Source organism: Larus michahellis, chromosome 7 (genome assembly GCF_964199755.1).
Source record: "Larus michahellis chromosome 7, bLarMic1.1, whole genome shotgun sequence".
In the NCBI taxonomy this organism is placed as follows: domain Eukaryota; kingdom Metazoa; phylum Chordata; class Aves; order Charadriiformes; family Laridae; genus Larus; species Larus michahellis.
This window is the reverse complement of record NC_133902.1, coordinates 53,014,727-53,040,004: the sequence shown is the minus strand read 5'-3', so window position 1 is coordinate 53,040,004 and position 25,278 is coordinate 53,014,727. Positions and strand designations below refer to the sequence as shown.

At 39.6% G+C, this 25,278-nt stretch overlaps 2 protein-coding genes across 14 annotated transcripts in view; both read right to left on the bottom strand.

Moving 5' to 3' along the window:
* The window catches only part of CCNT2 (cyclin T2), a 25,452-nt gene extending 5,002 nt beyond the window's left edge, over positions 1-20,450 (bottom strand). For 2 of the 7 annotated variants that reach the window (XR_012588370.1, XR_012588371.1), the window contains exons 1-7: positions 20,214-20,449; positions 19,585-19,666; positions 11,554-11,682; positions 10,559-10,619; positions 9,383-9,445; positions 2,605-2,966; positions 1,423-1,586 (exon numbers count right to left, since the gene is read on the bottom strand). Coding sequence is in view for 4 of the 7 variants with exons in the window: in XM_074595027.1 (XP_074451128.1) it covers positions 1,423-1,586; positions 2,921-2,966; positions 9,383-9,445; positions 10,559-10,619; positions 11,554-11,682; positions 19,585-19,666; positions 20,214-20,419 (751 nt within the window). In the remaining 3 variants the exon portion in view is untranslated. Of the gene's footprint in view, positions 1-1,422; positions 1,587-2,604; positions 2,967-3,746; positions 3,957-5,874; positions 6,019-9,382; positions 9,446-10,558; positions 10,620-11,553; positions 11,683-19,584; positions 19,667-20,213 lie in introns of those variants that run through there. The other 5 variants (XR_012588369.1, XM_074595028.1, XM_074595027.1 and 2 more) reach the window with 4 other exon arrangements.
* A 3,963-nt stretch (positions 20,451-24,413) lies between these two features.
* ACMSD (aminocarboxymuconate semialdehyde decarboxylase) overlaps positions 24,414-25,278 on the bottom strand; it is a 47,237-nt gene continuing 46,372 nt past the window's right edge. For all 7 annotated transcript variants that reach the window (XM_074595018.1, XM_074595020.1, XM_074595022.1 and 4 more), the window contains one exon: positions 24,414-25,202. In XM_074595018.1, coding sequence (XP_074451119.1) covers positions 25,140-25,202 — 63 coding nt within the window. In that variant the 3' untranslated portion in view covers positions 24,414-25,139. The remainder of the gene's footprint in view (positions 25,203-25,278) is intronic.

Here is a 25,278-nt window from a genome sequence, read left to right as displayed (position 1 = left end):
CCACCGAACTTTAGGAACAACCAACAGCAGCTCTGAACAAAATATGAGCCATCGGACCTTTGAAGCACCCTGTTTTAAACAGCAGTTTGTCATTAATTTGTGTTCAAGGGCAAGCAGCTGGCTGTGTTAAAAACCCAAAGATCCTTCCATTTATTATGTCCACAGGGAAACACAGATCTCTATGCTGGTCACCTGCAAATAAAAATACTTTCCACTGAAATTTAATTTTACTCACAAGCTAAAAATAATTAGGTACAGTCAGAATTTGAATGCAAAAGTAGATCTCCTGCAGGTCGGGAAGAACTGGCTTCTCCAGAACTCCACGAGCAAGTTATAAACTAACACTGCTCCCCAGCACAAACCTGCCTCAGCGCTTTGGTCTGCCCCAGTCTGTTACACACCCCACCTCTGGAAATACTTGAGGAATTAAGCAGTGTTCACCGTCAGCTCACAGCACACATCTCGTGGGATTTTAAAAATCAAAATGATGTCATGACCAAGCACACAAAACCAATGGCCAGATGAGAAGGAAGGCAGGCTGGTATTTGAAACCACAGATACAACTTCAAGAAGCCTATTAGACAGAGACATTTCAACTTGCTCACTCTGGTTCTGTGCTTCGCATGACATCTACTCAAGTTTCCCCTTTCAAAAAAATAATATTATTGCCATTAAGAAATAAAAGCTCAGCAGAGGAGAAGAGCAGGCCATGGGGAGCTATGCTGGGCCTTACCAAACCTGGAGGCCTCCACCACTACTCCGAAACAAGTGCTTCACTCTAGAACTAACAGCAAAGTCCAATACATAGATCTGAAAGCCCCAGAAGCCACCACCTCCACTACAGCAGCATATGTAGACCTCAAATTCAGACTCCACTCTAATAAGTACTACTAAAAAGATAGTAAACTTCCAGGTATACGGTCTTCTAGGTATATGCCGCCTTCTGGAAAGAAGCCATTTAACAAAATATTTTACAGGGGTTTGTGGTCTCATAAGCTATACCAAATTGTTAACATAGAACTACTTTCATAAATATGGCAATTTTATGTATAGCCTGAAAGACAGTTGTCTCAGGGACAGTGAAGCCATACACGTGGCCCACTGATGTACATAAAACGATCGGGACTACATGGTTTTCCATTGGTGTATCTCCATCTCCTTTCTGGTTCTGGAAAGCACTTAAAAGCAAGATTCTAACCTGCACCTACAAAAGGTATGTGGATGCCCCAGCCCACAGGATGAAATGAAAAGGCTCTCAAAAGTCAAGTTCTCTCCTCTCCTCTACTTTTCACCCAAGGATCTGGTATGTGAAGTCAGCGAGGCTTACTTTAGCCATAAAGCTATGCTCTTACTATACTATGCTCCCATTTTTACATTAATAAACCCTTGAATTTTGAGATGTGAAAAGGCAGTATTACTTACCATCTAGTAATTCTAGAGTAACTGAAGGATCTACATATTCCCACCAGTGTTTTCCATCAGTTGATACTGGAATCTCCCAGTTGGACCACTTGCAGGCCAAGTGAATGCACACACATGCTATGACTGTGGGCTTGTACTGAAGACAGAATGTAGTAAGGTGAAGACTGTTGCACAAATTTCGTAATGAGGAACCAAAGGAAATCAAACATGTAAAACAGAAAACCCAAACAAATCAACCATTAACACACAGAATAAGATAACTTGTCAAGCAACAGCAGTTAAACAATAGTTCATGGAACATTTTTATGAATTAAGTTTGTAAGCTATCTTACTGCCTTCAGAAAACAAAGGGCAGGGCATTTATCTAGTTGAAAAGCTGAATTTGCTATTGCTATGAAAAGTGTGATGAACAGTAAATAAATTTACCAGTCTGTCTACTGTACTTAAGTGCTTAAAAGAAAGTAGTATAATATGGTCAATTAAAATTTTACAGTGAAGAGCATACAGCTGACTATGCAGTCTCTAGATGAGACGATTAGAGGAAGGTACGCAATGGGTCCAGGGAGGCCGAGTGAATGACTCGTGGGCTTAGCTTTCACTAGGTATTTGTGGTATTTGTGAACTCGCCTTCAGCTTCCAGCTGGCAGCAGCACAAAGATCATGATTCGGTTTCACTGCTTTATCACAGCTTTTCTTAACAGCTGTTTCAAATACAGTACCCTGCCCATCAAGGAGCCACCAAGAAATATTTATTTGGAAGACTTCCAATAGCCAGCAGATAATTGCTTAAAAACTATCTACACACAATGTAATCCTATTAAATAAAGCTCAAAGTTGTTTTGCAAGAAGTAAATTGAAGTCATCGAGAAATCAAGACTTAAGTCTGCTCTCAAATTCCATCTTTCTACAGCAGGCTATGTATACACAATCCCCATTTGGAATCCTATAACTTTTAATTTATGTAAGTACTTTAATCTTTATATATAGTTGTAAAACTTAAGACCTGTTTCTAAAAGGAAGAACACTGGACTACTACTAGTCTATCTGAAAAGAAAAATCAGCTAGTTGAAAAGATCTTAGGCTCGCTACAATTTTATAAGTTAAAATTGGATCAATATATTTAAAGTTAAGAGAAAACTGCCATTAACTACAAGTGTAAACTAAAAATAGTTTTGTACTTACCAAGATGCTCGAATTTCTAGGTTAAGTTTAGCTCTTTGTAATCTTTAGCTGCTATTCAGGCTACCAATTTTAGACTTATGCACTCACAATCGAGAAAATGTCATCAGAAAGCACCACTACACTTCTCATTGTGCATTTAACCCCTTTGTGCCGTCAGGCCCTTGTACAATACACCGCACTGCAAACAGGAAGGTACCACCACTGTAGATGGCCCAGTCTCCTGCTGCAACAAGGGTAAGACACATGGAGGGGGCCCTGCAGTAAAGGAAGCTATAGTGTGCTACAACAGTGCAACAAAGAGGTTCAGGGTAACAACCTGTTGGTAGCCATGAAATAGGATGTCTGTGCCAAATCCTTGCTTGCTGTAAGAAAAGAAAAACAGAGAGATTAGGTATCTGCACTCACTGGTCAGCGCCATTCCAAAATGAAAACGGTTTTACCTTCCAAAAGCACCACTTGGTATTTCCACAGAACTGATCTGAATCTAGCTAACTAGCCTTTAAAAGAATCTTTTCCACGATACAGAAGAGCCCGTTACATTCAGTAACTGGAGATGGACCAGTCATTCCGTTCCCTGACCCTCCCGCTGTACAACCCATGGGACAATTTCCCTTTGCTTATTTACCCCAAACACCTCAGGCATGAGCGCGCTCTTCCAGGAATACCTGCTTCCCCACCCGCATCCCCGGATGGTCCCTAGCATAACCCTGGCCTGCAGCAAGGCAGGCAGTAAACGCCAGTTCGTAGCACAGCGCAAGTTCTGCTCTCAGAGCGGAGTGTGGCAGGACATGCGGAGAACACCCTCCCACCCCCAGCACCTCCCCGAAACCAGCCACAGCTCTCTCCCAATGCCCTGCAACACAGCAAGCTCCCAAGATAGATGGTAAAAAAAATTAAACAAGTTTTCTCCTCCCTCTAACCAAGAGGGACTCATAACATTTTGTTCCGCATTTGTTTAACCTACGGCAAAGCTTCGATAGAAAATAAACAACTTCGTTTTAGTTACAGTCAGGAAAAAAAACCCCACACAAGACTGCAACGTGCCAGAAACAAAAAGCTGACGATTAAGGCCGTTACAGCCACCCAGCGCTGACCCCTTCCAGTGAAACCCCAACACTCCTCACTCGAGTAAGAGAACTTACTGTAACATGCATATAATGGAATAGCTGGGCACAATGCTTTTAACTGAAGATTGAATGCAGCCTTCATTGAATTCTTACTTTGACACTATCACTTGAAATCAGTGCTACCTGCAGAAAGTGTATTGTTTAATTTTATGTCAAAGGGAATATTGTTAAACTTTTATTTTAATAATAAGCTTTCCATAAAGTTTGAGAAAGATTGCAATGGCTTTTAAGATTTAATTTTTAAACAGCATATTAGAGATGTGATTTAACTTGACTTCTAATAATTGCCAAGGAGCACAAATCAGATTTGTCTCTATGCCACACAGTTGGGCAGTGCCATGATCCGAGAAGAATGTGAAAGTAGCGAGGTAACAGGATCCCTTCCTACACACAGATTCTACTAATCCACTATAACCACAGCGTGAACTGACAACGTGACAGTGTTATACTATAATATTTAGTAATGGTATTTAATGGTAACTGCATGACAAATAATGATGGAGTTCAACCTTTTCCTCTCCCTCCCATCAAAAAAGTGTAAGGCAATATTACCAAAAAAGTGAAACGAGACCATAATAACCAAACAAATGAAAACACAGAATGGTTGAATAAGACTGAAATAGATGTCTTGCTCTTCATTTTTCATCAAAGTAATGTTTAAAGGATCTTCAATGATTTCTACATTCTGTAAAGTTACAAAATGTTTGAATTAAGGGACCGGATCAAGAAGCGTCTCTACTCTCACTGAAACGTCCCTTTTGAACAGGGAAGAAAAGCAGATGCCGGAAAACTTCTACTTAACATCAGCTTGAAAGTTAAGTAAATCAAAACACATACCTGGAAGAAAAGAATCACACCTTGAAACACACATTTTAGCCTCAATCAAAAATTAATGTGCTAAATACCTTACCTATACTACAAGCAGGATGTTACTGCTCCAACTTATTTAAAGCTGAATAATCATCATTGCCAAAATCAGCAAGAAATTTCAGCTCACAACTCAAGCCTATGGTCACACAAGGCAAAATTGAAAACATCTGTCCCAAACTCTTCTCATACATTCAGGACGGCTTTGGTTTAGTAGAATCCATCACTACAATTAAAGCTAATGAATTTTGGTTCCTGTATTTTGGTGTGTTGTTTCCTTTATAGTAGGGGAAAGTGCACCTCCAAATTAAAATAATCTTGAAGGAGAGGTTAAAACATGCCAGCAGAACTGCTCTGTTATAACTCGCAAGTCGCAGGATTGATGACTGATGCCAGCCATTACGTTTTATATTTTATAATTTGGGAGTGATTTAAAACACCCACCCTGTCTCACTGCTGCAGAAGCAACCATAAGGCAGGGGATTACTAAAGTAGTAATCAAGATTTTGAAATGGGACTTGCTGTCCGATACACCTTCCAAAAGGCTACTGTCTCCAAGAATTTCCCAAGTGGAAACCAAAATACTTTTTACTGGGCACAGCCACACAGTTCAGCTGGTGCAATTCCAAGATATCTGAGTCTTTTCTTCAACACTACGTTATCTTGGATCTTCAGATAATCATGAAAACGTGATTGCCAAGTCACCCTTAGGAGAGTGGTATCTGGCTGTGCCTGGGACCCTGACAACACACGTAAGCATTCCCCGGAAAGAGAAGACTGCAGATAAGCCAGTCAACACGAGAAGACAGGAAGCGTGCTGAAGTCCTCCTGGGCAAAAGGAAGAAAGCCACAGGCTCTGACTGGAGGTATGGTGGTGGATGCCTGTTGGATCTGGAAAGGGCTGGAGGAGGCCATGGCATAGGCATTCCAGTCTGAGCAGTCCTGGTGGCTTTACTTTCAAGAAAGTATTTAAACCTTGGGAACAGGCCTGTAGAAGCCTGTTCAGAATGCGAAGGCCACCTGTAGCAATGTTGGAGTGCAGCTGGTGTTTAAGATCTTTCCACACCACTTAGTATACTAAGATTTAAATTTTTCTCATCAGAATACCCTCTGAAAAAGCAGGTTCATTCCGATTAATCTCCTCTTCTGCCTCCTTGCCTTTATCAGCCCAATTTAACCAATGGCAGCCACGCACACAGATACTATGGTATGTTTGAAGAATTTGACAGTGCAATTTCCACAAAAGATTAGTAAGGATCATGGGTGTTCAAGATACCTGATAACCTGTAGAACAGCCAGAACAATGCCAGAAATCCTTGGGATCCGATCTTCCATTCCAAAAAAAGGTTGTGTAACCAATACAGAAAAAGGAATGACTGAAGACTTCCCAAGATGGAGATGAGGCTACAGACTCCTCCACTTCAAGTTCTACCAGAAGCAGGCTGGGAACACACTGATTTTGCACCAGACCCTAAGAGGACCATGTCATGATTCTAGGGCAGTTTCACTGATGATCATTCATCTGGCATTCAAGCCACTAAGGTAGTTCGATACCAGGAGAAGTTTTTGGTGTTGTTTTTTTTTTTTTTTCTTTTTCCTTTTCTTCTCTCTTCAGTACTGGAACATCCTTGGAATGGGCACTGGAGCATCCTTGGCATGGGCACTGGAGCTTGCTGACAGGCCTTCACAGATCCACTGCCTCCAGATTCTTTAGAGGACATGTGGAATCCTAAGGAATGATGATCCTGTCTCCTCTTCTCAGTCTCTTGACACTGAGGAAGAATGGTGCAGAAAAAAGACTGAGCCCACACCATTTCCCTTGTCTACTATACTGACCAAATTGTAAAGATGGAACAGTTTCATGAACCCACGAATCTTTAAAAACCAGAAGAAATAATTAGATTCCTTATGCCTGAACATCACGAGCCATTATGTATCCATCCAGTCACCCCTTATCTACAGTGATCTCTGTTGTCTAATACTACCTTCAGAAAGGCTTTTGATTAGAGATGAAGAATTAAACTTTTTCTTGAGTTCTATGTTGAAGCAATTATATTTATTTGCACCAATTCCCACTTACTAGTTCACCTTCAGCTTCCAGCAACTGATTCTGGTATGCCACTATGAGACTAGACAGTCTTCTGACAAAGGATGTGGCTGAATCTTTTGAGCATCATCAACAGAACGTGCTTTGTTTGTTTTTGGTTTGGTTTTTTTATTATTTATTTTGTTTTTAAAAGGGGATAGCTTACAGATTAATACACGCAACAGTGACAGCATAAAGCACATTACCCTAGATGCAAGACAATAAAAAGTGATCTGGAGAATCAGCCATCCTCTTAGCCATTAAGCTTAGCCATCACAAGGGCATCTTCTCACCCCACAGCAATTCAGTGCACACATGCCAAGCCAAAACCTTAAGTACGCTTGGGTACCTCAGCTAACTTTGTTGCCTCTCTTTTGATACTTAACAGTCAGCCACATTATGTTCCTCCTTTTCTTCTCTCCCCAGACATACAGATGGAGGTCTTAATCATAACTGTCTTGAATAAGTTAATCACCTTTAATTAAAAAAAAAAAGGCATCTCTGCCTTCTGAAATAGTGCTTTTTGTCCAAAACAACATGTTGCCAGAACTAGATGAAGCAACCTTGCATTTCTTTAACTTCTCAATCCCTTTAGCACTAAAGGCTTAACAGTGACAATTCTTAGATACATTTTGAAAGCTTCAGGACTTGGTATCTAAGCATTGCACCTATTCCCATTAAAACACCACACTGTCCAATAAGTAAGTGTTAAGAAACAGAGAACTAAAATCATACCACTGCACCTTTGAAGACCTATCACTGTGCCTACAAGCCCATCTCTTTATTCACTCAATATATGACTAACGTTCCACAGCAATTATTGTCTACTTGCTTGACTTGCATGCTTGACTACAGATTTCATGCTCAATGTTTTTAATTTATGGATTAATTTATTGTCTTTTTTTTTAATATGAGGTACTTGAGTCTTGTGTCACGAGTCACACCCCCCCGTCCCCTTAGAGGGGCATATGCTGACAAGAATGCCATTTGCATACACACATACTAACAAGCACACCTACTCCAGTGAGCAGGCTTCCAAGCATCACGTGTGTTACATTCACTTTGCACCAGCGCTTGAGGAACATGGATTTTCAGCACTCATTAGAGTCTTCAGATTTCAAGTCTTGGTATAATTTTAGAATTCTACGTATTTTGTTAAACTGTGCTGATATTAAATACTAGCTTTAAAATGTCAAATTTAAAAGTTAGCATGGACCTTCGATGTATGCATTTTGTCAGTACACAAAAGTAGCACACAAAACAGAAAGGAAAAAGCTCAACTGTCTTAGAGCAGTCTCTACCCTTGACTAAAGGAAATAAAGTTTGTGTAGAAGCATGCCTTTCCTCTTGTAGGCCCGAGTAAAATACACTTGCTAGTGTGGAAATCCTGTGCCTGCCACCCCTCCCCACAGCCCCAAACACCAAGCAGAAGTGCAGGGACTCACACAAAACAGTGAAGTATGTGCTCGCATTTGCACTGACCCACAGCTAAGAAAATCCAAAGCAAAACCCTACAGAGCTGCTGATGCAGACTATTGAGACTTTAGGTGCAACTAGACTTCGGCACCGAGTCACAATCAAATCTGGACAGAAAGCAAAGAATCATTACCTTACAGCAAGAATGGCAATAAAGCTACTTTACACACAGCACCACTCATACTCTGAATCAATCTCTGAAGACAACCAGTAAGCCACTTTAAAATGAGAAAGGAGAGATACTTTTCCTTCAAAGAACAACTTTAATTCTAGAGTTACTACAAAACAGATCTAGTTAAGATGATTAAGTTGCACCTAACTTTCCTATATTTATAGAGGGGAAAAAAAAAATTGAAGCACTTAACTTTGCATTTTTCAGTGCAACAACAGCTAATGACTGAAGAGTAAAAATCATGGTCTACTCGTTACCATACACTTTTTAATTAAGGAACATAAAGTGAAAAGTTTATTTTAGGTGCTTTTACAACTGATTCCTCATTTTTTTTATCCCCCATCTCATGAGAGGATTTTTTTTCTTTTTTTAAACTCCAAAGGAAACCATTTTAAGAATTAAAGGAGTGCCAAAATTCAACAACAACAAAAAAAAAAAGAACAAAACAGGTATTTAAGTAGAGTCACATTTATGAGCTGCATTCAAGTTAGAGGAAATGATTGTTAAACAAAAGGTTTGGGGATTTGTGCTACTATCCAAAACAAGTAAGTACACCCTGCTCAGAAAAAAGAATTAAGTCACTTAAGGTATTTGCATGTGATCACAGACCTGTTATGCACTGTCTTTATTAGGGTTCATTAAAAAAGATTTAAAAAAGCATTCATAAAAAGATTTGCTAGGCAGGAAACTAGCCAATATGCAGACTAAACTTTACTTGGTAAAACTACTTCAGGGTGAAAACAATCAATCCAGAACAATTCTAAGTAGTTGATTATTCAGTTTTCAACTACTAACTGCTTCTGTCATTTAAGAAAACATGGAACAGATGTTATTAAAATCAAAGCTAATAAGCAAGTAAAAAAATTATTAAGGGCAGAACTGGACTCTTTATCAGACTCTAAAGGTTAAGATCAAGCTTTTTGTAATTAGCTTTAAACAAACTCTTTGGATAACACAGTTGGTGAAGATCATATTAGACAAACAACATCACCTTCAAATTTTACTAGAAAGGTAAAAAAGGACTTACAGAAGTGGTTAAAAGTCACTGACCTCTCACTAACTGCGTACATTTCACAACATCTGTGTGCGGATGTTCAATGGTAATCTCAAAACCTGAAGAGTTAAGAATACATTTTAGAGCTATACATTTCCATCTGTTAAATAAAAAACCAAACCCCTTTCCTTTCCCCACAGACCTAAAATGCTTGCTAAACCTTTGCACGGAAGATTAAGTAACACTATTTAACTGCCTCTTATTCTGCACTTTTTCACACATCGGAATGGTGGATGGTATAGCCATTTCAAGATCAATTAGTAAAACATTCCTCAGTAATTGCAAGTCCTAAAAATACATATACTTGGGAATTCACAGTATTTTTAAAATTGAACATATCTGAACAGTTTCTAATACATAAATAAGTCCATAAAAGCTATATTACAGACACACTGAAATACACCCGTGTGCACACATACTTTATTCATTGATTTCTGGGACTTAAACATGTTGCATCTATGAAATTACAAATTAAGTTAATTTGTAGATCAGTGCCTTAAGAAACCTGTCTTTGTTTATGACACTGTTTTAAGAATTAGGTCACTACTGTTAGCTTTTTTTTAAAAAAAACAATCTACTGAAAGTGGTATTTAAGAGTATCTGAGTAAGTCTGTGTTCTCAGGCTTGCTAGCTGTAATTGTCTCTATTTATTGTAGTCCAAAGAGTTTCTTGATAAGAGCATTCCATTTCAAATTTTGGAATTGCCCAAACCATTAAATGGTTACACTCCAACTTGTGACATTCAGAGGTAGTAACCCTGCTCAATTACATCACATTCTTCTATTGAAAGGCAAAATGGGGAAAAACACTTGGTATAAAGCTCTTCCCAATTGCTTCAGAACACATACACAGCTAATCTAGTATAACATGCTACCTTATATGAAGAAAAATCAACTTACTCACTACTTTGGGGTAAAATCTGTTGTGAAAGGTACACATTTCTACCCCATCAAATTGTCACAAACATCTATTTCACAAGTATAGATAATGCCTTTTTTTCCTCCAAAGTGAACACAACACAACTGCTAATACGAAACTAAAATCACAGGTCAGTTGTACACAAAACCAGTAAAATTCTAGTGTACCAATAGCACATAAAAAATGCAATTACTTGGGTCCCATTACTTCTTCATGGTAAGCTGGCTGCACAGGAGATACGGAGAAAGACATACCTAAAGTTTGAAGCATTATTGTTTCAAGTATAACCAGCTCTTGGGCTTGCTGAAGGTATGCCTGAAACAAATAAGCAAACAAGTCAAGATGTAGCTAGCTATTGTCTCAAAATTTTAATCATACACTTCCTATTTGAACACTGGTATTAGAAACAAGTTTCTACCCGAGAAACCCACTGGCATTTTGGGGAGAAGGGGGGGATGCTGTAAGAATTATGAAGGCTTGCCAGTGCAAATCAACTCAAATATCCCTAGGCAGGTTATCCATTTTACAAGGACTTTAAAATACAGCTGGGAATACTCAGTTGGCCTCTGTTAAGCTAGCTTAAGCTTGTGGGCTCACACACACATATATATACACACCCCTCCATGTGTCAATCCAAGAACTGGGAGCACAGCAAAGGTGCTCAAATAGTTTTATACATCAGCTGACGTCCAGCTGGGTATAACTAGCTCAGCCCGACCTTCAGGCTGAACAACTCTGGTGCATTTCCAGCATACTTCCTCCTACATTTGGTTTCAGGAAGACTCATCTCAGGAAAGAAAATGTGAACTACGAAGTAAGTGGAAGCTGTACAAACTTTGGCAAATGAAAGGAAGACCAATGTACAGCAGAGATAGCAGCTGACAACTGTATCGCATCCTTTAAAACAGAATATAGATAATAGTGCACAGTGAGCTGCTGGTTGAGAAAGACACACACAGAGTGCAAACGGTGTAACTTATGAAACCTCTTACTTAACGTCCAGTCTTCTACTATACATGTAGAAGTCTTAAAAATAACACAAGTTCAAGACAGTGCAATCTCTTCAAGTTTCATAACACAAACATTCAAGCCTTTAGTAAGTTATATTAAGTAATACAAAAGACTTAAATGGTGTAAAAACAAGGGTTTTTTTCTACTTTGCAGACAGCAATAATCCAGTCAAGACAATGTAACAGATCATTAGATGAAGTGTCATCCGAATATCTTTAAAACCATGACTTCCACCTACATCACTCTTTGTATCCAGTTGTGGCTCTTGAGGATGAAGACAGGCATGTGCTACTTTAATAACATGTTCAAGTTTCCGTGGCTGTTCTTCCACTTTTGCAGCCAAAAACAATGCCGTAGGAGATATTATCTGAAGAAGAAAAACACATGCATTTTTTTAACTTTTTACGAGTAGGACTTGAATTTTTATGGAGAGTCTAAAGTGGTAATTAGAAAAGGTTTAAGAAGTTGGATTTGTTTGGGAGTTTGGGGGGTTTTTTGCTTTTGTTTTTAAACAGTCCTGAAACCATGCAAAGCAACAAAAATAACCAGTCATGTTTTCTTTTATAAGTGACATAATCCTCTCAGCAGCACAGGGAAGGAGTAGCATAAATACTAAATTACATTTGTGAGTAAGACATCTGAGGTCAGACTAATTCTAGTTCAACATAAAAAGAATAGATTTAGTCCAGAAGATTTAGTCACACTAGAACAGGCTGTTTCAAGTTAAATATACTTTGTGAGAAAGTTCATCCAGTTTCTTGCCCAGTAGTAAGCCATTACACCATCTTTCCAGTAAAAGTCAAAACAGCTCTGCTAGCATTTGATTCTCCTAAGAAGCAAGAAACTTTGCTGAGAACTTTAAGGAAAGCAGCTTGTTATATAAATATAGGTTGTATAAGTAAAAACTTTACTATATACCAGCAGTGAACAAAGCACAAGGATTCACAACACAGTAGTTAAATGTTAGTAGAGACTACAAATTACATCTAAGGATAAAAACGTTAATAAAACTCTTAGGTGTCATAAGCTGGCAGGAAAGCACGTTCACAGTTCAGCATCACCTATGAGTTAGCTACGAAGTAGAGTTTTGATGCCTAGTTGTCAGCTAGAATGACTGATGTATCTATATACAGAACATGGATAACCGTAACAGAAGAACCAGGGTCCTCTTTGTGTGCAAAAGTTGCCCATGCTGAACAGAAACTAAAATGACAGTAGAAATCTTCATGTAGACATGAGCAGATTAAGTTGGTTAAATTAAGCCAGTATTAAGCATTTATTCAGGTACCGAAATAGCTGTTTGTCGAGTATTTAATTAATGCATGGTGCAAGCAGTGCAGGTATTGGATTTCTCATTCAACAGCCAAGTAGAACGACTGAACGAACTGAATAGCAGCCGTGCTTCCCCCCTAAAGTGAGGACTGCTTTTCTTTTTTTGGTCAGCAAGCAGCACTTTGTTATGTCCAAATGAAACACTTGCTATAATGATTCGCAACACACGAAAACCTGCAACAAAACTAATTAGAATTGAATATTTAAGTGATTGCCCATTATATTTCAGGAGCTTTCGAATGTATTGAGGGAGTACTTTTTGCTTCCCTAGATGACTTTGGAACGTCCACTCAGATCTTAAAGTAAAACTTGTAAGTTGGCAGACTTGAGGAAAGCTGACACCCTGGGAAGGTGATACCCTTTCATGAACAGAAATGTGCCATGAAGAAATCTAGTATTCTAAAAAAACAAAAAAAAAGAAAAAACCCCAAACCACCCAAAACAAGTCACAGGGAGCAAATTCTTCCACAATGGAGACAAGAGAACTACTTTCTTTTTAAGAACCTTGTAACTTAAGCCTTACAAATGACTGAAATAAAAACCTGAAGTCAGGTGTTGCATGGTCAGGTAACCCGACCATGTTAACACTGCCACTTAAGACTTCTGATGATTTTTGAGAAGTTCCTACTCACATTGCTTGAAGTAACGATTCAAAATTCTGGAAGAAATTCCCTTTGCTAGGGACACACTACTTGAAATATATCTCACTTAAAGTGGGAGATAAACTTTTAAACACTAAAGGTGAAGGAAAGACTTTCTGGAGTTCAGAAAGCTAGAGTATCAACAGCTTTGAAGCAACAGAAGATGTAAAGTAGCACGCCCAAGTATAACCCAACATACGCATGCCATATAAAGATATTTTATTGTGCAGACAAACTGTGCTCCAGCCCAGTAATGCATGAACCCAGGCAAACATCTCTTGTCTACAGTTGTTTCATCCATATAAGCCCTGTGATAGCCCTGTGGTAACCTCTCCCCAGGGTACTTCACTGATTTAGGGCAGGCAGAAGTGAGGAAGGTGTGTCTGAGGCTAGTACCTTCTACACCAGGGCCAGCCCAAGAGGAAGGGTTACATTCTCAGACATAATCCGAAACTTTTGGGAAAAGCCAGATTAGCAGACAGGGCTGGGAAAGCAGAGAAACATGAACAACAGAGAAGAAACAAAATGGGGAATGTTGAAAGGATCAACCAAGTTATAAAGAAAAAAATTTGACAACAAGACATTGGACAGAAACGAGGAGGTATTAATGAGGACACCAAGGAGACTAGAACTGCTTCATTTTATTTTTTTTTAACTCAGGAAAAAGGATATAGCGAGGTAGATCACGTTGGACTGAGAACTAAGACTTAATGTAGTGAAGTCACTACGGAAGGAAAGTTAAGTCATGACACGTATGGAATCGGAAACAGAATGGAAGATGGGAAGAAGCTTTAGTTGAAAGTAAGTAGAAGATCCTTTCCATCTCCCCAGGACCACACAATTTCTCCCTTTTTTTGAAAAATTTAAAACAAACCAGATATTCAGTCAGTAACCTGTAGCAGTGCCTGACTGCTGGGCTGAAGAAGAACAAAAGCAACTGCACTGTGAGCAATGAACTGTTGCTCCCTGCTCTTCCCTGCCTCTCTCTAGCCTTACCATCCCCACCAAGCACCACACGCTCATCCCCAAGAACCTGCATTCAAGCCTTGCAGTTTTTCCTAGCTCTGTGTACAAGTTTAGTTGAAAGATATCCTAACACAAGGTTTCTTTCCACACCGTTTGTGGGTAGTTTCACATACATGAAATGTTCACAATTTACCTTTCTGAAAAATCAACTTCCAACAATGACCATGGCTGAAAAAATTTACATTTCACAGAGACATTCTTCAAACCAAGTCACCAATAACTGCACAATTAAATTATCAGAAAATTCCCACTCACTATTATTCTATGTTTGACTGCACTGAAGTTTTACTTCATTCCAAAAAAGTACCTCCTTCATCAGGCTGACTTCAGGATATTTTCTAATTTACTGAAACAGATCAGTTCTGGCCAAGAAATCTCCACACAATTCCTGATCTCCAAGACCTTACATAAAACACAGTTCTGGAGGCTGACTGAAGTCAAACTGATTAACTGCCATTTAACTCTGGTTCATTAGAAATCTATGTGCACCCCAATTATCCATTTCCTTAAAAAAGAAGCGTTGGCTTCTGGCCAAAGAATCTCATATCTTTGTCGTGGTTCTCATTCCCAGTTTAGAGTAGGTCAGTATTTTTGTCTCCCTTGGTACTTATTCAGGAAAATAGACATCCTAATAAAATTTCAGACTTGGCATGCATACAGTCTTCAGTGAAGACAACACACCCTGCTGAGCATATAATTGGCAAAGTTACTCAAATGCTTTCATTCATTCCCAATTCTCAAAAATGACAGAAAAAGCAAAGTAGAAAGAGCAAAATTAAAGACACAGAACTGACAAAGCTGTAAGCTTCCTATATGTAAACGTATTCATTTATTATAAAACAAATGAAATGATTTAAAGATGTTATCTATCATGCACTCAAATTCTTTAAGACTTTGAGAAATATCTTCAGAAGAACACACATGATTTATGAAATTAAACCCCATTTTTGTACTAGCTGAGAATCTCAGAAACCAAGTCCCACTGAAACAGAAAAATCAAAACACAACAGCCTTATTATGACCGTCGAAAAGCATTATACAGCAAGTTTTATTGGTAAACGTGGTACAAACCCTTTTTCACTTAAAAAGTACAAGACATTGTAAAACCACTGTTGCTACAACAAAGGCATTTGGAATAATTTCAGGCTACATCTGCAGCATGCACAGAAGTTTTCCTGAGAACTCCCTCTCCCTTTTAATGACAATATTAGTATGTTTTTTGACTTGATACAAATTAGCTTAAGATGTTAAGTGGTCCCAGTCTGTGATAAATGTTTTTCAAATGTGAACACAAAGAGTTGCAAGTTGTTTTGTTGTTTTTTTTTTTTAATTATAACCAGGATCTCACATTGCATAAAACCAGCAAATATGTTAAACTGCAAGATTAAAACCAGAACTGAAGTGCCCAAAACAGCCTTGATAAAGCTTGTTGCATACTATGAAAGTTTTAAGAACTTTGCGTAAGTGCAAAGTCAACTGTTTAATACTGCAATTTGGGCAGGGCACAACAGACACCAAGGGAATATAGAGGATGGGAAACAAAAAAAATACCCTCTGCACAACTCACCTACCTTGCACTTAGGGAAAAAATTCCCCCTGCACCCTCCCTTAGGCACTTATACTAAGTTCCACTGCATGTCACACACAAAAAAACCCTGACATCATCAAGTATATTTTCTACTGGTTGTTTGGTATTCCACATGGCATTTCTAAGGGTTATATTTGAAAATACAGCAACCACTTGGATGCCTTACCTCTCGTTTACAGCATACCAAGGATTTTCCCCCCTTCTCTATTCTTCAAATCACAGTGTACTGAAGAATAAGCCTCTTAGAGAGGTATTTGCTGTATAATATCAAACACACCAAGTACTACAGAAACAGTATTTCCAGAAGAATTTTAATTTTCAAGATATTTTAAAGTAAACAGTCAGGCTAGTACTTCCTACAAAAAGCCAGCAAGATTCCTCTCCACCCTGATATTAGCACTGACTAACTTTATACACAGCAAACTAAAGTTACTATGCCCTGGTCAACAGTAATTTAGAAAGAATAATTTGTACTACTGCTGAGGAGGTTCATAGTAGTTCCTGAAACATCATTTGCATGATTAGGGAAAATTAGTAGTCAGGGCATCCAGTTCTGCTTACCAGGATTGGTAAAGCAAGTTTCCTCCCTATTACTGGAGCACACCAACCTTGCAAGGTCTTATCCTGCTTTCATTGCAACCTCAAAACTTCAATATGTTCTTCTTTGCACCTAGATGTATGTACTTTGCAAATAAACTATAGCAATTCTGAAGTGACTTGCTAGCCCACAGTAACTTCATAAAACCAGGGACAGTTGGTCATTAGAGCAGTAAGTGTAACACATTCAAAATGAACAAAGACTACATTAACTGGTGCATGCCACACCTGTAGCTCTACAGATTGAAGATACTGTTGGGAATTCTGTTCCTTATTCACAGTTGACTCAAAATCTTGAAAGCCTGTAAAATTGTTTAGCAGAAACTTCTACTGAAGAAAAAAAGAATTAAGAGAACAGCTATTCAGTAAGTGACCTTCCACTAGAAGACCTGTTTATTAACAATTAAGTGCATGTGACCTATATGTAAGACATACATAGGTATTTGTATAACTCAGGAGTTACACATGTTGATAAATATGCAAGTGTTTATTACATGACTAAAAACGTTAACCTGCCAATAAAACAAGAAAACAAAGGCTATGTTTTTTCACCTGGAGATCATAAGGCATTCTGACTAATGGGCATCTAATTTTCTAGCCCCAGCCTTCAGATTCCTTCTTGCCATGGATAAACATCACTACACACACACACCCCAAAAAATCATTAGACATATTCTGCACACACTGGAGAAAATTTTAGCTAGGTCTTAGCTCCAAGGCTGCCAGTACCTTACTATTTAATTTCTAAGGGCTAGTTTCTTCCTGCAGTGGATGAATAGCTACATTTTTTAGCTTGCCAAGTACTCTGGAGATTTGATATTAAGTATTTATTACAGTCCTCAGTTTTTGCTTTCTCTACAGAGAACCTGCCAGATGGTTTGGGAGTATTTTAAAAGTGACTCACATTCACTTTGAGACCAACCCCTTTACCCTATAGAAAAATAAGAAAATCCATTTGTCCATCAGTACACACTCAAAGCTGCTGTTTCACCTTACACTCATTAAGAACTACAGAAAGTAATTCAGCAGGAATCAGTATTACTGACTGCTCACTTGCAGCGCACTTGCCTTTAACTTTTATTTGAATACTATTATCTGAGAATTAATTTAAAAACACACTTTCCCTCTTTCCCCCTCCTGTCATAGTTGCAGTTTCCAGGGCATTATGCCCTTACATAGCTTACTTGTGAGTTTTAAGATTTATAAGTATGATTTAAGGTTTAGTTTTGATAACAGGGGCACTATATATCCAAATACTACTGTGCCTCCAGTTCAAAGTGATCAGCATTTTCCAGCGTCCGGTAAAAACCCGAACACACCAGCTAAAGCTTCTTGCTACCTAAATCTATCCTAGATTACCAGATGACAGTACAAACAGTAATCTAGCTGGCGATGTAGATAACACAAGACCCAGCTACAGCAGCTCTACACAGAGTGACCTCTCCATTCCAAGCAGCTCTGCCAAGTTTATCAAGTCCACAAACCATCCACAGTCACAGAAAACGCTGGATGCCTCACCAGCTCCTCTTCCACTGGCTACAGGTTACTGCTACACAGGCAGCTATGCGGAGGGGAGAAAGATAGAGTGACTGTTTTACTGCCTTCACTTGATGTATTACAGAAACACTTTCACAGAGCACATTCCACCACAAAGCCTGCTTGATTCTCATGTGTGCTATTCTTGCTCTAAAACTAGAAAACTGTTTTAGGGAAGTACATTTGAATTAATACGTATATCCATTCAATACGCAGCTCTTTATCACTACACATACAAAACCTACATTATATATTTCTTCCAGTTAAAGTGTTTCAGGCTTATGCACACTTAGATGAGGTTGTACTTAAACACTTAGCTTTCATTATACAAAGACCTGTAACACCACAGTTATGGTAACAAGCTTGCTGGAATTTAGAATTTACCTCAGATTTTGCACAAAAATAATTAAATAAACTTCTGAAACGTACCAACAAACTAATATGTAATTCCTGCTGAATAAACATCAAATAAGATGTCCATTTGCTCAGCCAACGATAAACAAATTCATGCCAGGGAAAAGAGTTGGCTAATGCTGTAACCCACGTGTACCTGCCCAAATTTCATACAGTGCAAGGTCTGCAAGATTCTACCCCTTGGCAGACCAAAGTCTGCTCTGGTCTAGACTACAACATCTGTCACACGCTCAATCTGGTTTTTATCATGAAAAGCCAAGATCTGAGAAAAAACACCCTCGCCAACTACTGATACTACCACCACCATTATTAACTGTTTTGCAAAGTTGGTATAAAATATTGATGCAAAATACTTTTATTTTTTAAAATGAACAAATACCTAGAATATCACTGTCTTTCTAACTATCGCATCCAATACTGGACATAAAAAAGGATTAAAATTTTCAGGTTGGGATTTCCAGTTCCATACCTATTAGAAAAATCCCTCAATTACAGAAAATATTTTACAGAAGAATTCATTTCTTTATAACATAGCCTCTATTCAGATTCAGCACAGCTGAATAGTTCATTAATTGAAACAAAAGAGCCAGCACTTTCTCATCAGATTTAAGCATTTTCCTTGTCTAACATGACTTACCATCAAGCCACTTAAGACTGAACTAGTTAAATGAATTTACACTGGTTTTTAAATGCAGATACATAATCCATATGGATACACACATCACCATACTATAATTGTCAGACACGCACCACGCTAGCACCACCACTGACTTCATTAAGAAAAACGCGTGCTCCTACACATCAGCCGTTCAAACTACAGCACATAAGCACCAGCCAGATTTAAAACATCTAAATGCATCTGAAACATCTAAATGCATTCTTCACATATCTGAAATGTGTTTGCTGATGGTGCCTATTTTTTTTATTTCGATGGCAGAAGATAAAATCTAATTGCCCCTAGTTAAAATAATTCAAAGTTGAAAAGAAGTATCATTATGGCTCCTAAACCACTGGCAAGAAGCTAAAATTCCTATAAACAGACCAAAATTTACGATGCAGCAAAGGAACAGAACACTTTTCAGTTAGACTGCCAAAATTACGGGCATATTATTACTGCGTATAAAACCATACTTACATTTCGATTAAATTTTGTGAAGGAATGATGCATATAAAACCTGTGCATGTAAACAATTGCTGTGTTTATGGTAAGCTGAGATCTGGAAGATTAAGTTAAGGAAAGGCTGCATATTCAGGAAACAGCTTACAAGAACCAAAAGCGACGTACTGGCTTCAGAAGGGGATTTGAGGTTTTAGTCCTACTTTGATTAAAAAAAATAAATAAAAATCAAGTAATGGGTAATGAGGAGATGCACATTTCAAGGAAAAAACGGGTCTGTAAGCAACTGGGATCACTTTAAAAGTGTCTAAACCCGCAGCAATGGATACAAAGGCGGCCAGAGGTGGAGTCGCCTCAGGTCTCCGACCCAGCCGTAAGTCGGAGACCTGAGGCGACTCTACCTCCATCCCGAGCCTCGCTCACACGCCGACAAAGGCGGCGAAGCGGGGGCTTGGCCAGGCTCCTCCTCCCATTTTGTGCCTCAAGGCCACAGCTCCATCCCCCGAGAGGGAGCAGGAAGAGTCCCGGGGAGGCTCCTCACAACGGGGAGAGGTGGGGGGGGGTGAAAAAAGGTGCTCCCGCCGCCCCCGCCGCCTCACCTCCCTCAGCCCCGTCCCCGGCCACCCCACAAGGCCCCGCTGGGATACACGTTGAGGCGCTGGCCCATATCTTGAATGAGGTTGGCGGCCTGCTGCCGGTACGAGAGCTCCTTGTCGGCCTCCACGCCGCAGCGACGGGATGGGGTGTTCTCCAGCTGGTCACGGCTGAAGAACCAGCGCGACGCCGTCGAGGAGCCGCCGCCGCCGCCCCGCACCGAGGAGCCCGCGCCTGAGCCCGCTACCGCCGCCGCCATGACACTTCCTCCCCCTCCCTCCGCCACCGCCCCCCCGCCCTCCATCCCAACTCTCGCGAGAACTCCCCAGCCTCCCGCCTATGCGCCCCGAACTATAGAGTCCGGCGGCCGCGCAGCAAGAGCGGCCACCCAGTGGGGAGAGTCACGTGGCCTGCCGCAGGCAGCCATAGTGGGACATAAACGGCCGCACCTCAGAGGGGAGCTCTAGAATTACGGAAGTGACGTCTTCGCCGCACGCCTCTTCATTGGCTGGCTGCCGGGCGCTGATTGGCTGTGGGTGGTGCGGCGTGGATAAGCCCTCCCGTGGCGGCGGTGGTTGGTGTGTGAGGTGGTGGTTGCTTGAGGGTCCGTTGGTGGCGGCTTAGTGGGGCGGGCTGGGGAGGACAGTGGCCCTCGGGAAACGGCGGTGAACCGAGGGGTTTTTCCTCGTCTGAGAGGGGAAACTCCCTCTGACAGCAGCAGGGTCAGGGTGCGTGTCTCTGTCCCGGCTCTCTATGGCGGCCTCCTGCCGGAGCTGCGGCTGCCCTCTGCGTGGGCTCCAGTCCTGTCTCCCCGGTTGAGGGGCGGTCAGTTGGGAACACGAGCGGGGTAAATAGCCTCTTCCTGCCAGGCAAAAGCGTTGGCTGACGCTGTCACCCTGCCCAAATACCACAGTGCGAGGTTTGCACCATTCTGCCCTTTGGTAGACCAAGGTCTGCTCTGGGCTAGACCATAACGTTGGTCACATAAAAGATGAATCTCTTTATTTTATCATGAACATTCAATAAGGTTCTACTCCTTTGCTACATTGTAAATTTTGGTCAGTTTGTAGGAATTCTAGCAGTGGTTTAGAAACCACAATGATACTTCTTTTCAACTTTGAATTATTTTAACTAGGGGCAATTAAATTTTATCTCTGCCATCGAAATAAAAAAATAGGCACCATCAGCAATCACATTTTATATGTGTGAAGAATGCATTTAGATGTTTTGAATCTGGCTGGTGCTTACGTGCTGTAGTTTGAACAGCTGCTGTGTAGGAGCACACATTTTTCTCAGTGAAGTCAGTGGTGGTGCTAGCATGGTGCGTGTCTGACAATTATAGTATGGTGATGTGTGTATCCATATGGATTATGTATCATTCTTAAGTGTTTCAAGTGATCCCATGTATTGCCTCACAGACAGTGCACAGCGGCACAAACAAGGGGGCAGAAGCTGTCATATGGAGAGGACAACGTAAATTTGCCTTTCTGATTCTTGCAGATTTGAAATAAGTTGTTTGGGGGCATCAGAATAAAAGACCATCTGTCTTAAGGGCTAAAATGTCTGGAAATCCTAATTGATTGTTGTGTTGGACAGAGCAAAAAGCTGTGAATAGAGGCTGCAGGGAGAAGGTGGGAAGCTCTAATGTATTTGAAGTCACTACAATCATTCTGCAAGAAAAAGTCAAGCTTGTGAAAGGCATGATGCACCTGTAATTCTGTTCCTGGTACCGACAGTAGCAAACATCTAGGCAAAGCATGTCTCTCTTCAGTGCAGGAACACTTAAGAATCCCACAGCAATTCCTACATCTCCAGAGTATGGTGCGTATGATAATCACACCTCTATAAGCAATAACTAACTTCTACAGGTAGTACTTCTCAGGAATTCGGTGCCAAAAAGGTGGAATTAAAGCTGTCCAGCGATACCTGGTGTCCCTCCAGATTGATGGCTCCAGCAAGTCAGGTACTCTGCTGTACACAGAGAAGATGCATATGCTCACATTGCATTGAACAGAAACTTCTCCGAACTCCCCCACTTCAGCTACCTCTAAGAATTAAGATCCCTTTCTAAACCTTTTGACCATTCCTATTTCACCCTGAAATAATAATATGCTACCAAATGTTATTTTTGTGTGGCTAGCATTAAGCCTCTAGCTTGTTCCCAGATGAACTCAGGTGCCCGAGCAGTGACACAGCCTACGTGGTAAAGTGCTGGAATGAAACATCCTGTCTCTTACGGCTGTGGGGTGAAGAAATGCAGCCTTCTCTCCTCCCTTCAGGAAAAAAAATAGTCCTCCTAAATTTCCTTACATTTCAAGCACGGTCTACTCAGCAACTCCATTTAAATCTATGCTAACACCTGCTGTAATGCAGCTTGCAGATAGTTCTCACTGGGCACTCAGGTATACAGAGGACAGAAAAAAACTTAAGTGCTTTATGTATTCAGTTACTGATTTTCAGCAATAGCTTGAGATTACTGGATCTGGGGTTCAAAGGGTACAAAAAGGTACTTGTCTTTACTTAAAGTTCTGATCATCATTAGTCAAAATGAGAGCTCCAAAAAACTTCTCATGTTTAGTCATACGCCACTAGCACTCTACAGCAGTTTTGTTGACCTAAAGTTATGTTACAACTTGTTCTTTTACAACTTCAGTGCAAATTTTCTACAAGCAGTTATAGTTTTATAACCACACCCAACAGAACACTAACAAAATATATTGATGTATAATGCAGCACGGACAGCCATGCATTACTTGCCTGATATTCCCAATTGTAAATCATCTTTAAGATTCTGCATTTGCAGAGGAAATTTAACTACAAAAACTTCTGTTGTAATTAGGAGCTGATTTTTCCCTTTGTATTTTTGTGTCTTTAACAATCTTGAAGTTCAATGTTTTACCTCATTGTTTAAATCACTGTGTAAAACTAATGGAGTTTGGGTGTTCAACTTGCTTTTATTATTCCTTCAATAATTGCTGAAAGAGTATTAAGAATGTTCTTGTCTGACTGTGATTAGAATTTTACATTAGCTTTGTTAATGAAAATAAAGGAAGATGTAGGGAAGATTATATATATCCCTGTCTTAAAAATCTTAACACATTGAGAATAAGGAGAACATCATTAAATAGTGACAGCGCATAATGAATATGATTTATGCAGGGTATGCACATTAATTAATTGCCATACAGAGTGCTGCAATCACCTATTCAGTCACAGGTTAAGGTAATTAACTACCGTTCTTGTTATTGGAGAGGTTCCGGACCTTAGTCCCCAAAGATATAACATTGCATTCGCACTCACTTAACAGGTTTCATTCATAAAAAACCCCGAAGAATTAATCCAATTAAAATGTACTGTAGGAATCACAATACATTTTCCTCTTAAATCCATTTAAGCATCTGTGAAAATCAAATATGCTGAAGGAAAAGAATACTACATGAGAAGGAAGTTGCCTTTCTTCTACTTTGAAATTTAATTAAAATAATCTGGTTGAAAAATTGTACATATAAGTAGCTCAATGCTTGCATATAGATATTTAAATAAAAAAGGTCAACAGAAGTCTTGCAAACCTGAGCACAACAGATATTGTTAAAGCTATTTTATCTAGGTCGTCTTTTCCTCTTACATGAAAACATGATATTCGCAGGGCATAAACCTGTGAGCTGCTGTCTACTTCAGCTTCTGATGTCCAATGGTCTTTTATTTATGGAATACATTTGGAGAAGCAATATAGTAAAGATCCAAATACAATAGTTAGGAACACATATAATTAACCTGCACAAACTACTTGTTTTGTTTTTTGACGCTGTGAAGAAGGACAAAGCCTTCTTTGTAGTCCAACAGAGGCTGGTATCAGCAGGAGCTGCTGATGTTCAGCATCCTTCACGTTCAGTCTGTGACAAAAGGACAGTTATAGACACAGCTACAAACCGAATTCTGTCTAATACTGTTTCTTCCTGGAGTGTTCTAAGACTAAACAGAGGAATGGTGACACCACACGTAGCCGGCAAACGATCCTATGAGAATGGAGACTGCAAGTGCTCATTAGCATTTTTCTGACTCGGGAGGAGGATGCCTGTGCACTCACTGGATAATCATGAAAACCCATTTCAATCGAGAGTCCATAAAGTAAACCATCTTTCCATTCCTATAGCAGGACTCAAAACTAGATAGAGCATTAGCGTTTCAACATTTAAAGTACCCAGCCTTACTTGTAGGAAGTATTTTTTAAGGAATGGAACATTAAACCATACTGTTGCCAAACACTAGTATTTATTTTGACAGTGACAGTGATGCATAAAGTATTACCCACACAAATACATCATTTCTGCACCTACAACCATATTGTTCAAATTGTTTCTGATTAGTAAGTTGCCAGTGGTGTAGGAGGCAGCTGAAAAGCACAAGTCCCCACATAAACCTTTTTCATCCTATCACAACATTTACAAGGTGTCAGTGCTATACTTGCAGTGCTGAGCTGAAGCGTGGTACGCCGCAATCTCAATCAGCGGATAAAGGCAAATGTTGCCTTTTATTGGGCACCAACAAAATTATGTTTAAATTCCATTTTAAGGTTCTTTTAAATTTTTTTGGGGGGCATAACAAAGATTGACATGTAACGGATGCAAGTCATAATTTTCTCATAATTTTCTTTTTTCCTGGGAATCAAGTCCTAATAACATGACGGTGATTATCATTCAGAGATTCTTATTACAACTGCAAAAGATGAAATCTTTCCTTTTTTTTTTTTATGAAAGCAGGGATTTAAAAATTGTTTAAAGACAACCTACATCCTCAAATGCACAGAAATACCTGTGGGTACTCATTTCTAGTACCCTTGCTATTGGTTTGGAAATAACACTAGACTGTAATATACTTGTCAAATTTATTTTTCATCTGTATAATTGCACATACAAATTGAAGTTTCCCTAAGCATTCAGAGCTATTTCCGAAGTTTGGTCTCTCTAGTATCGTCATAATTATTCAAATTGATTTCTGCTAAGACCCAAAAATTCCAGAGCATTTCCAGCCTTAAGTTTATCCTGTAAAAACAAAACACATATATATGTTTGTGTGTGCTTAACTCATGTTTTACTCAAAAGCTTTTACTTGTTCTTT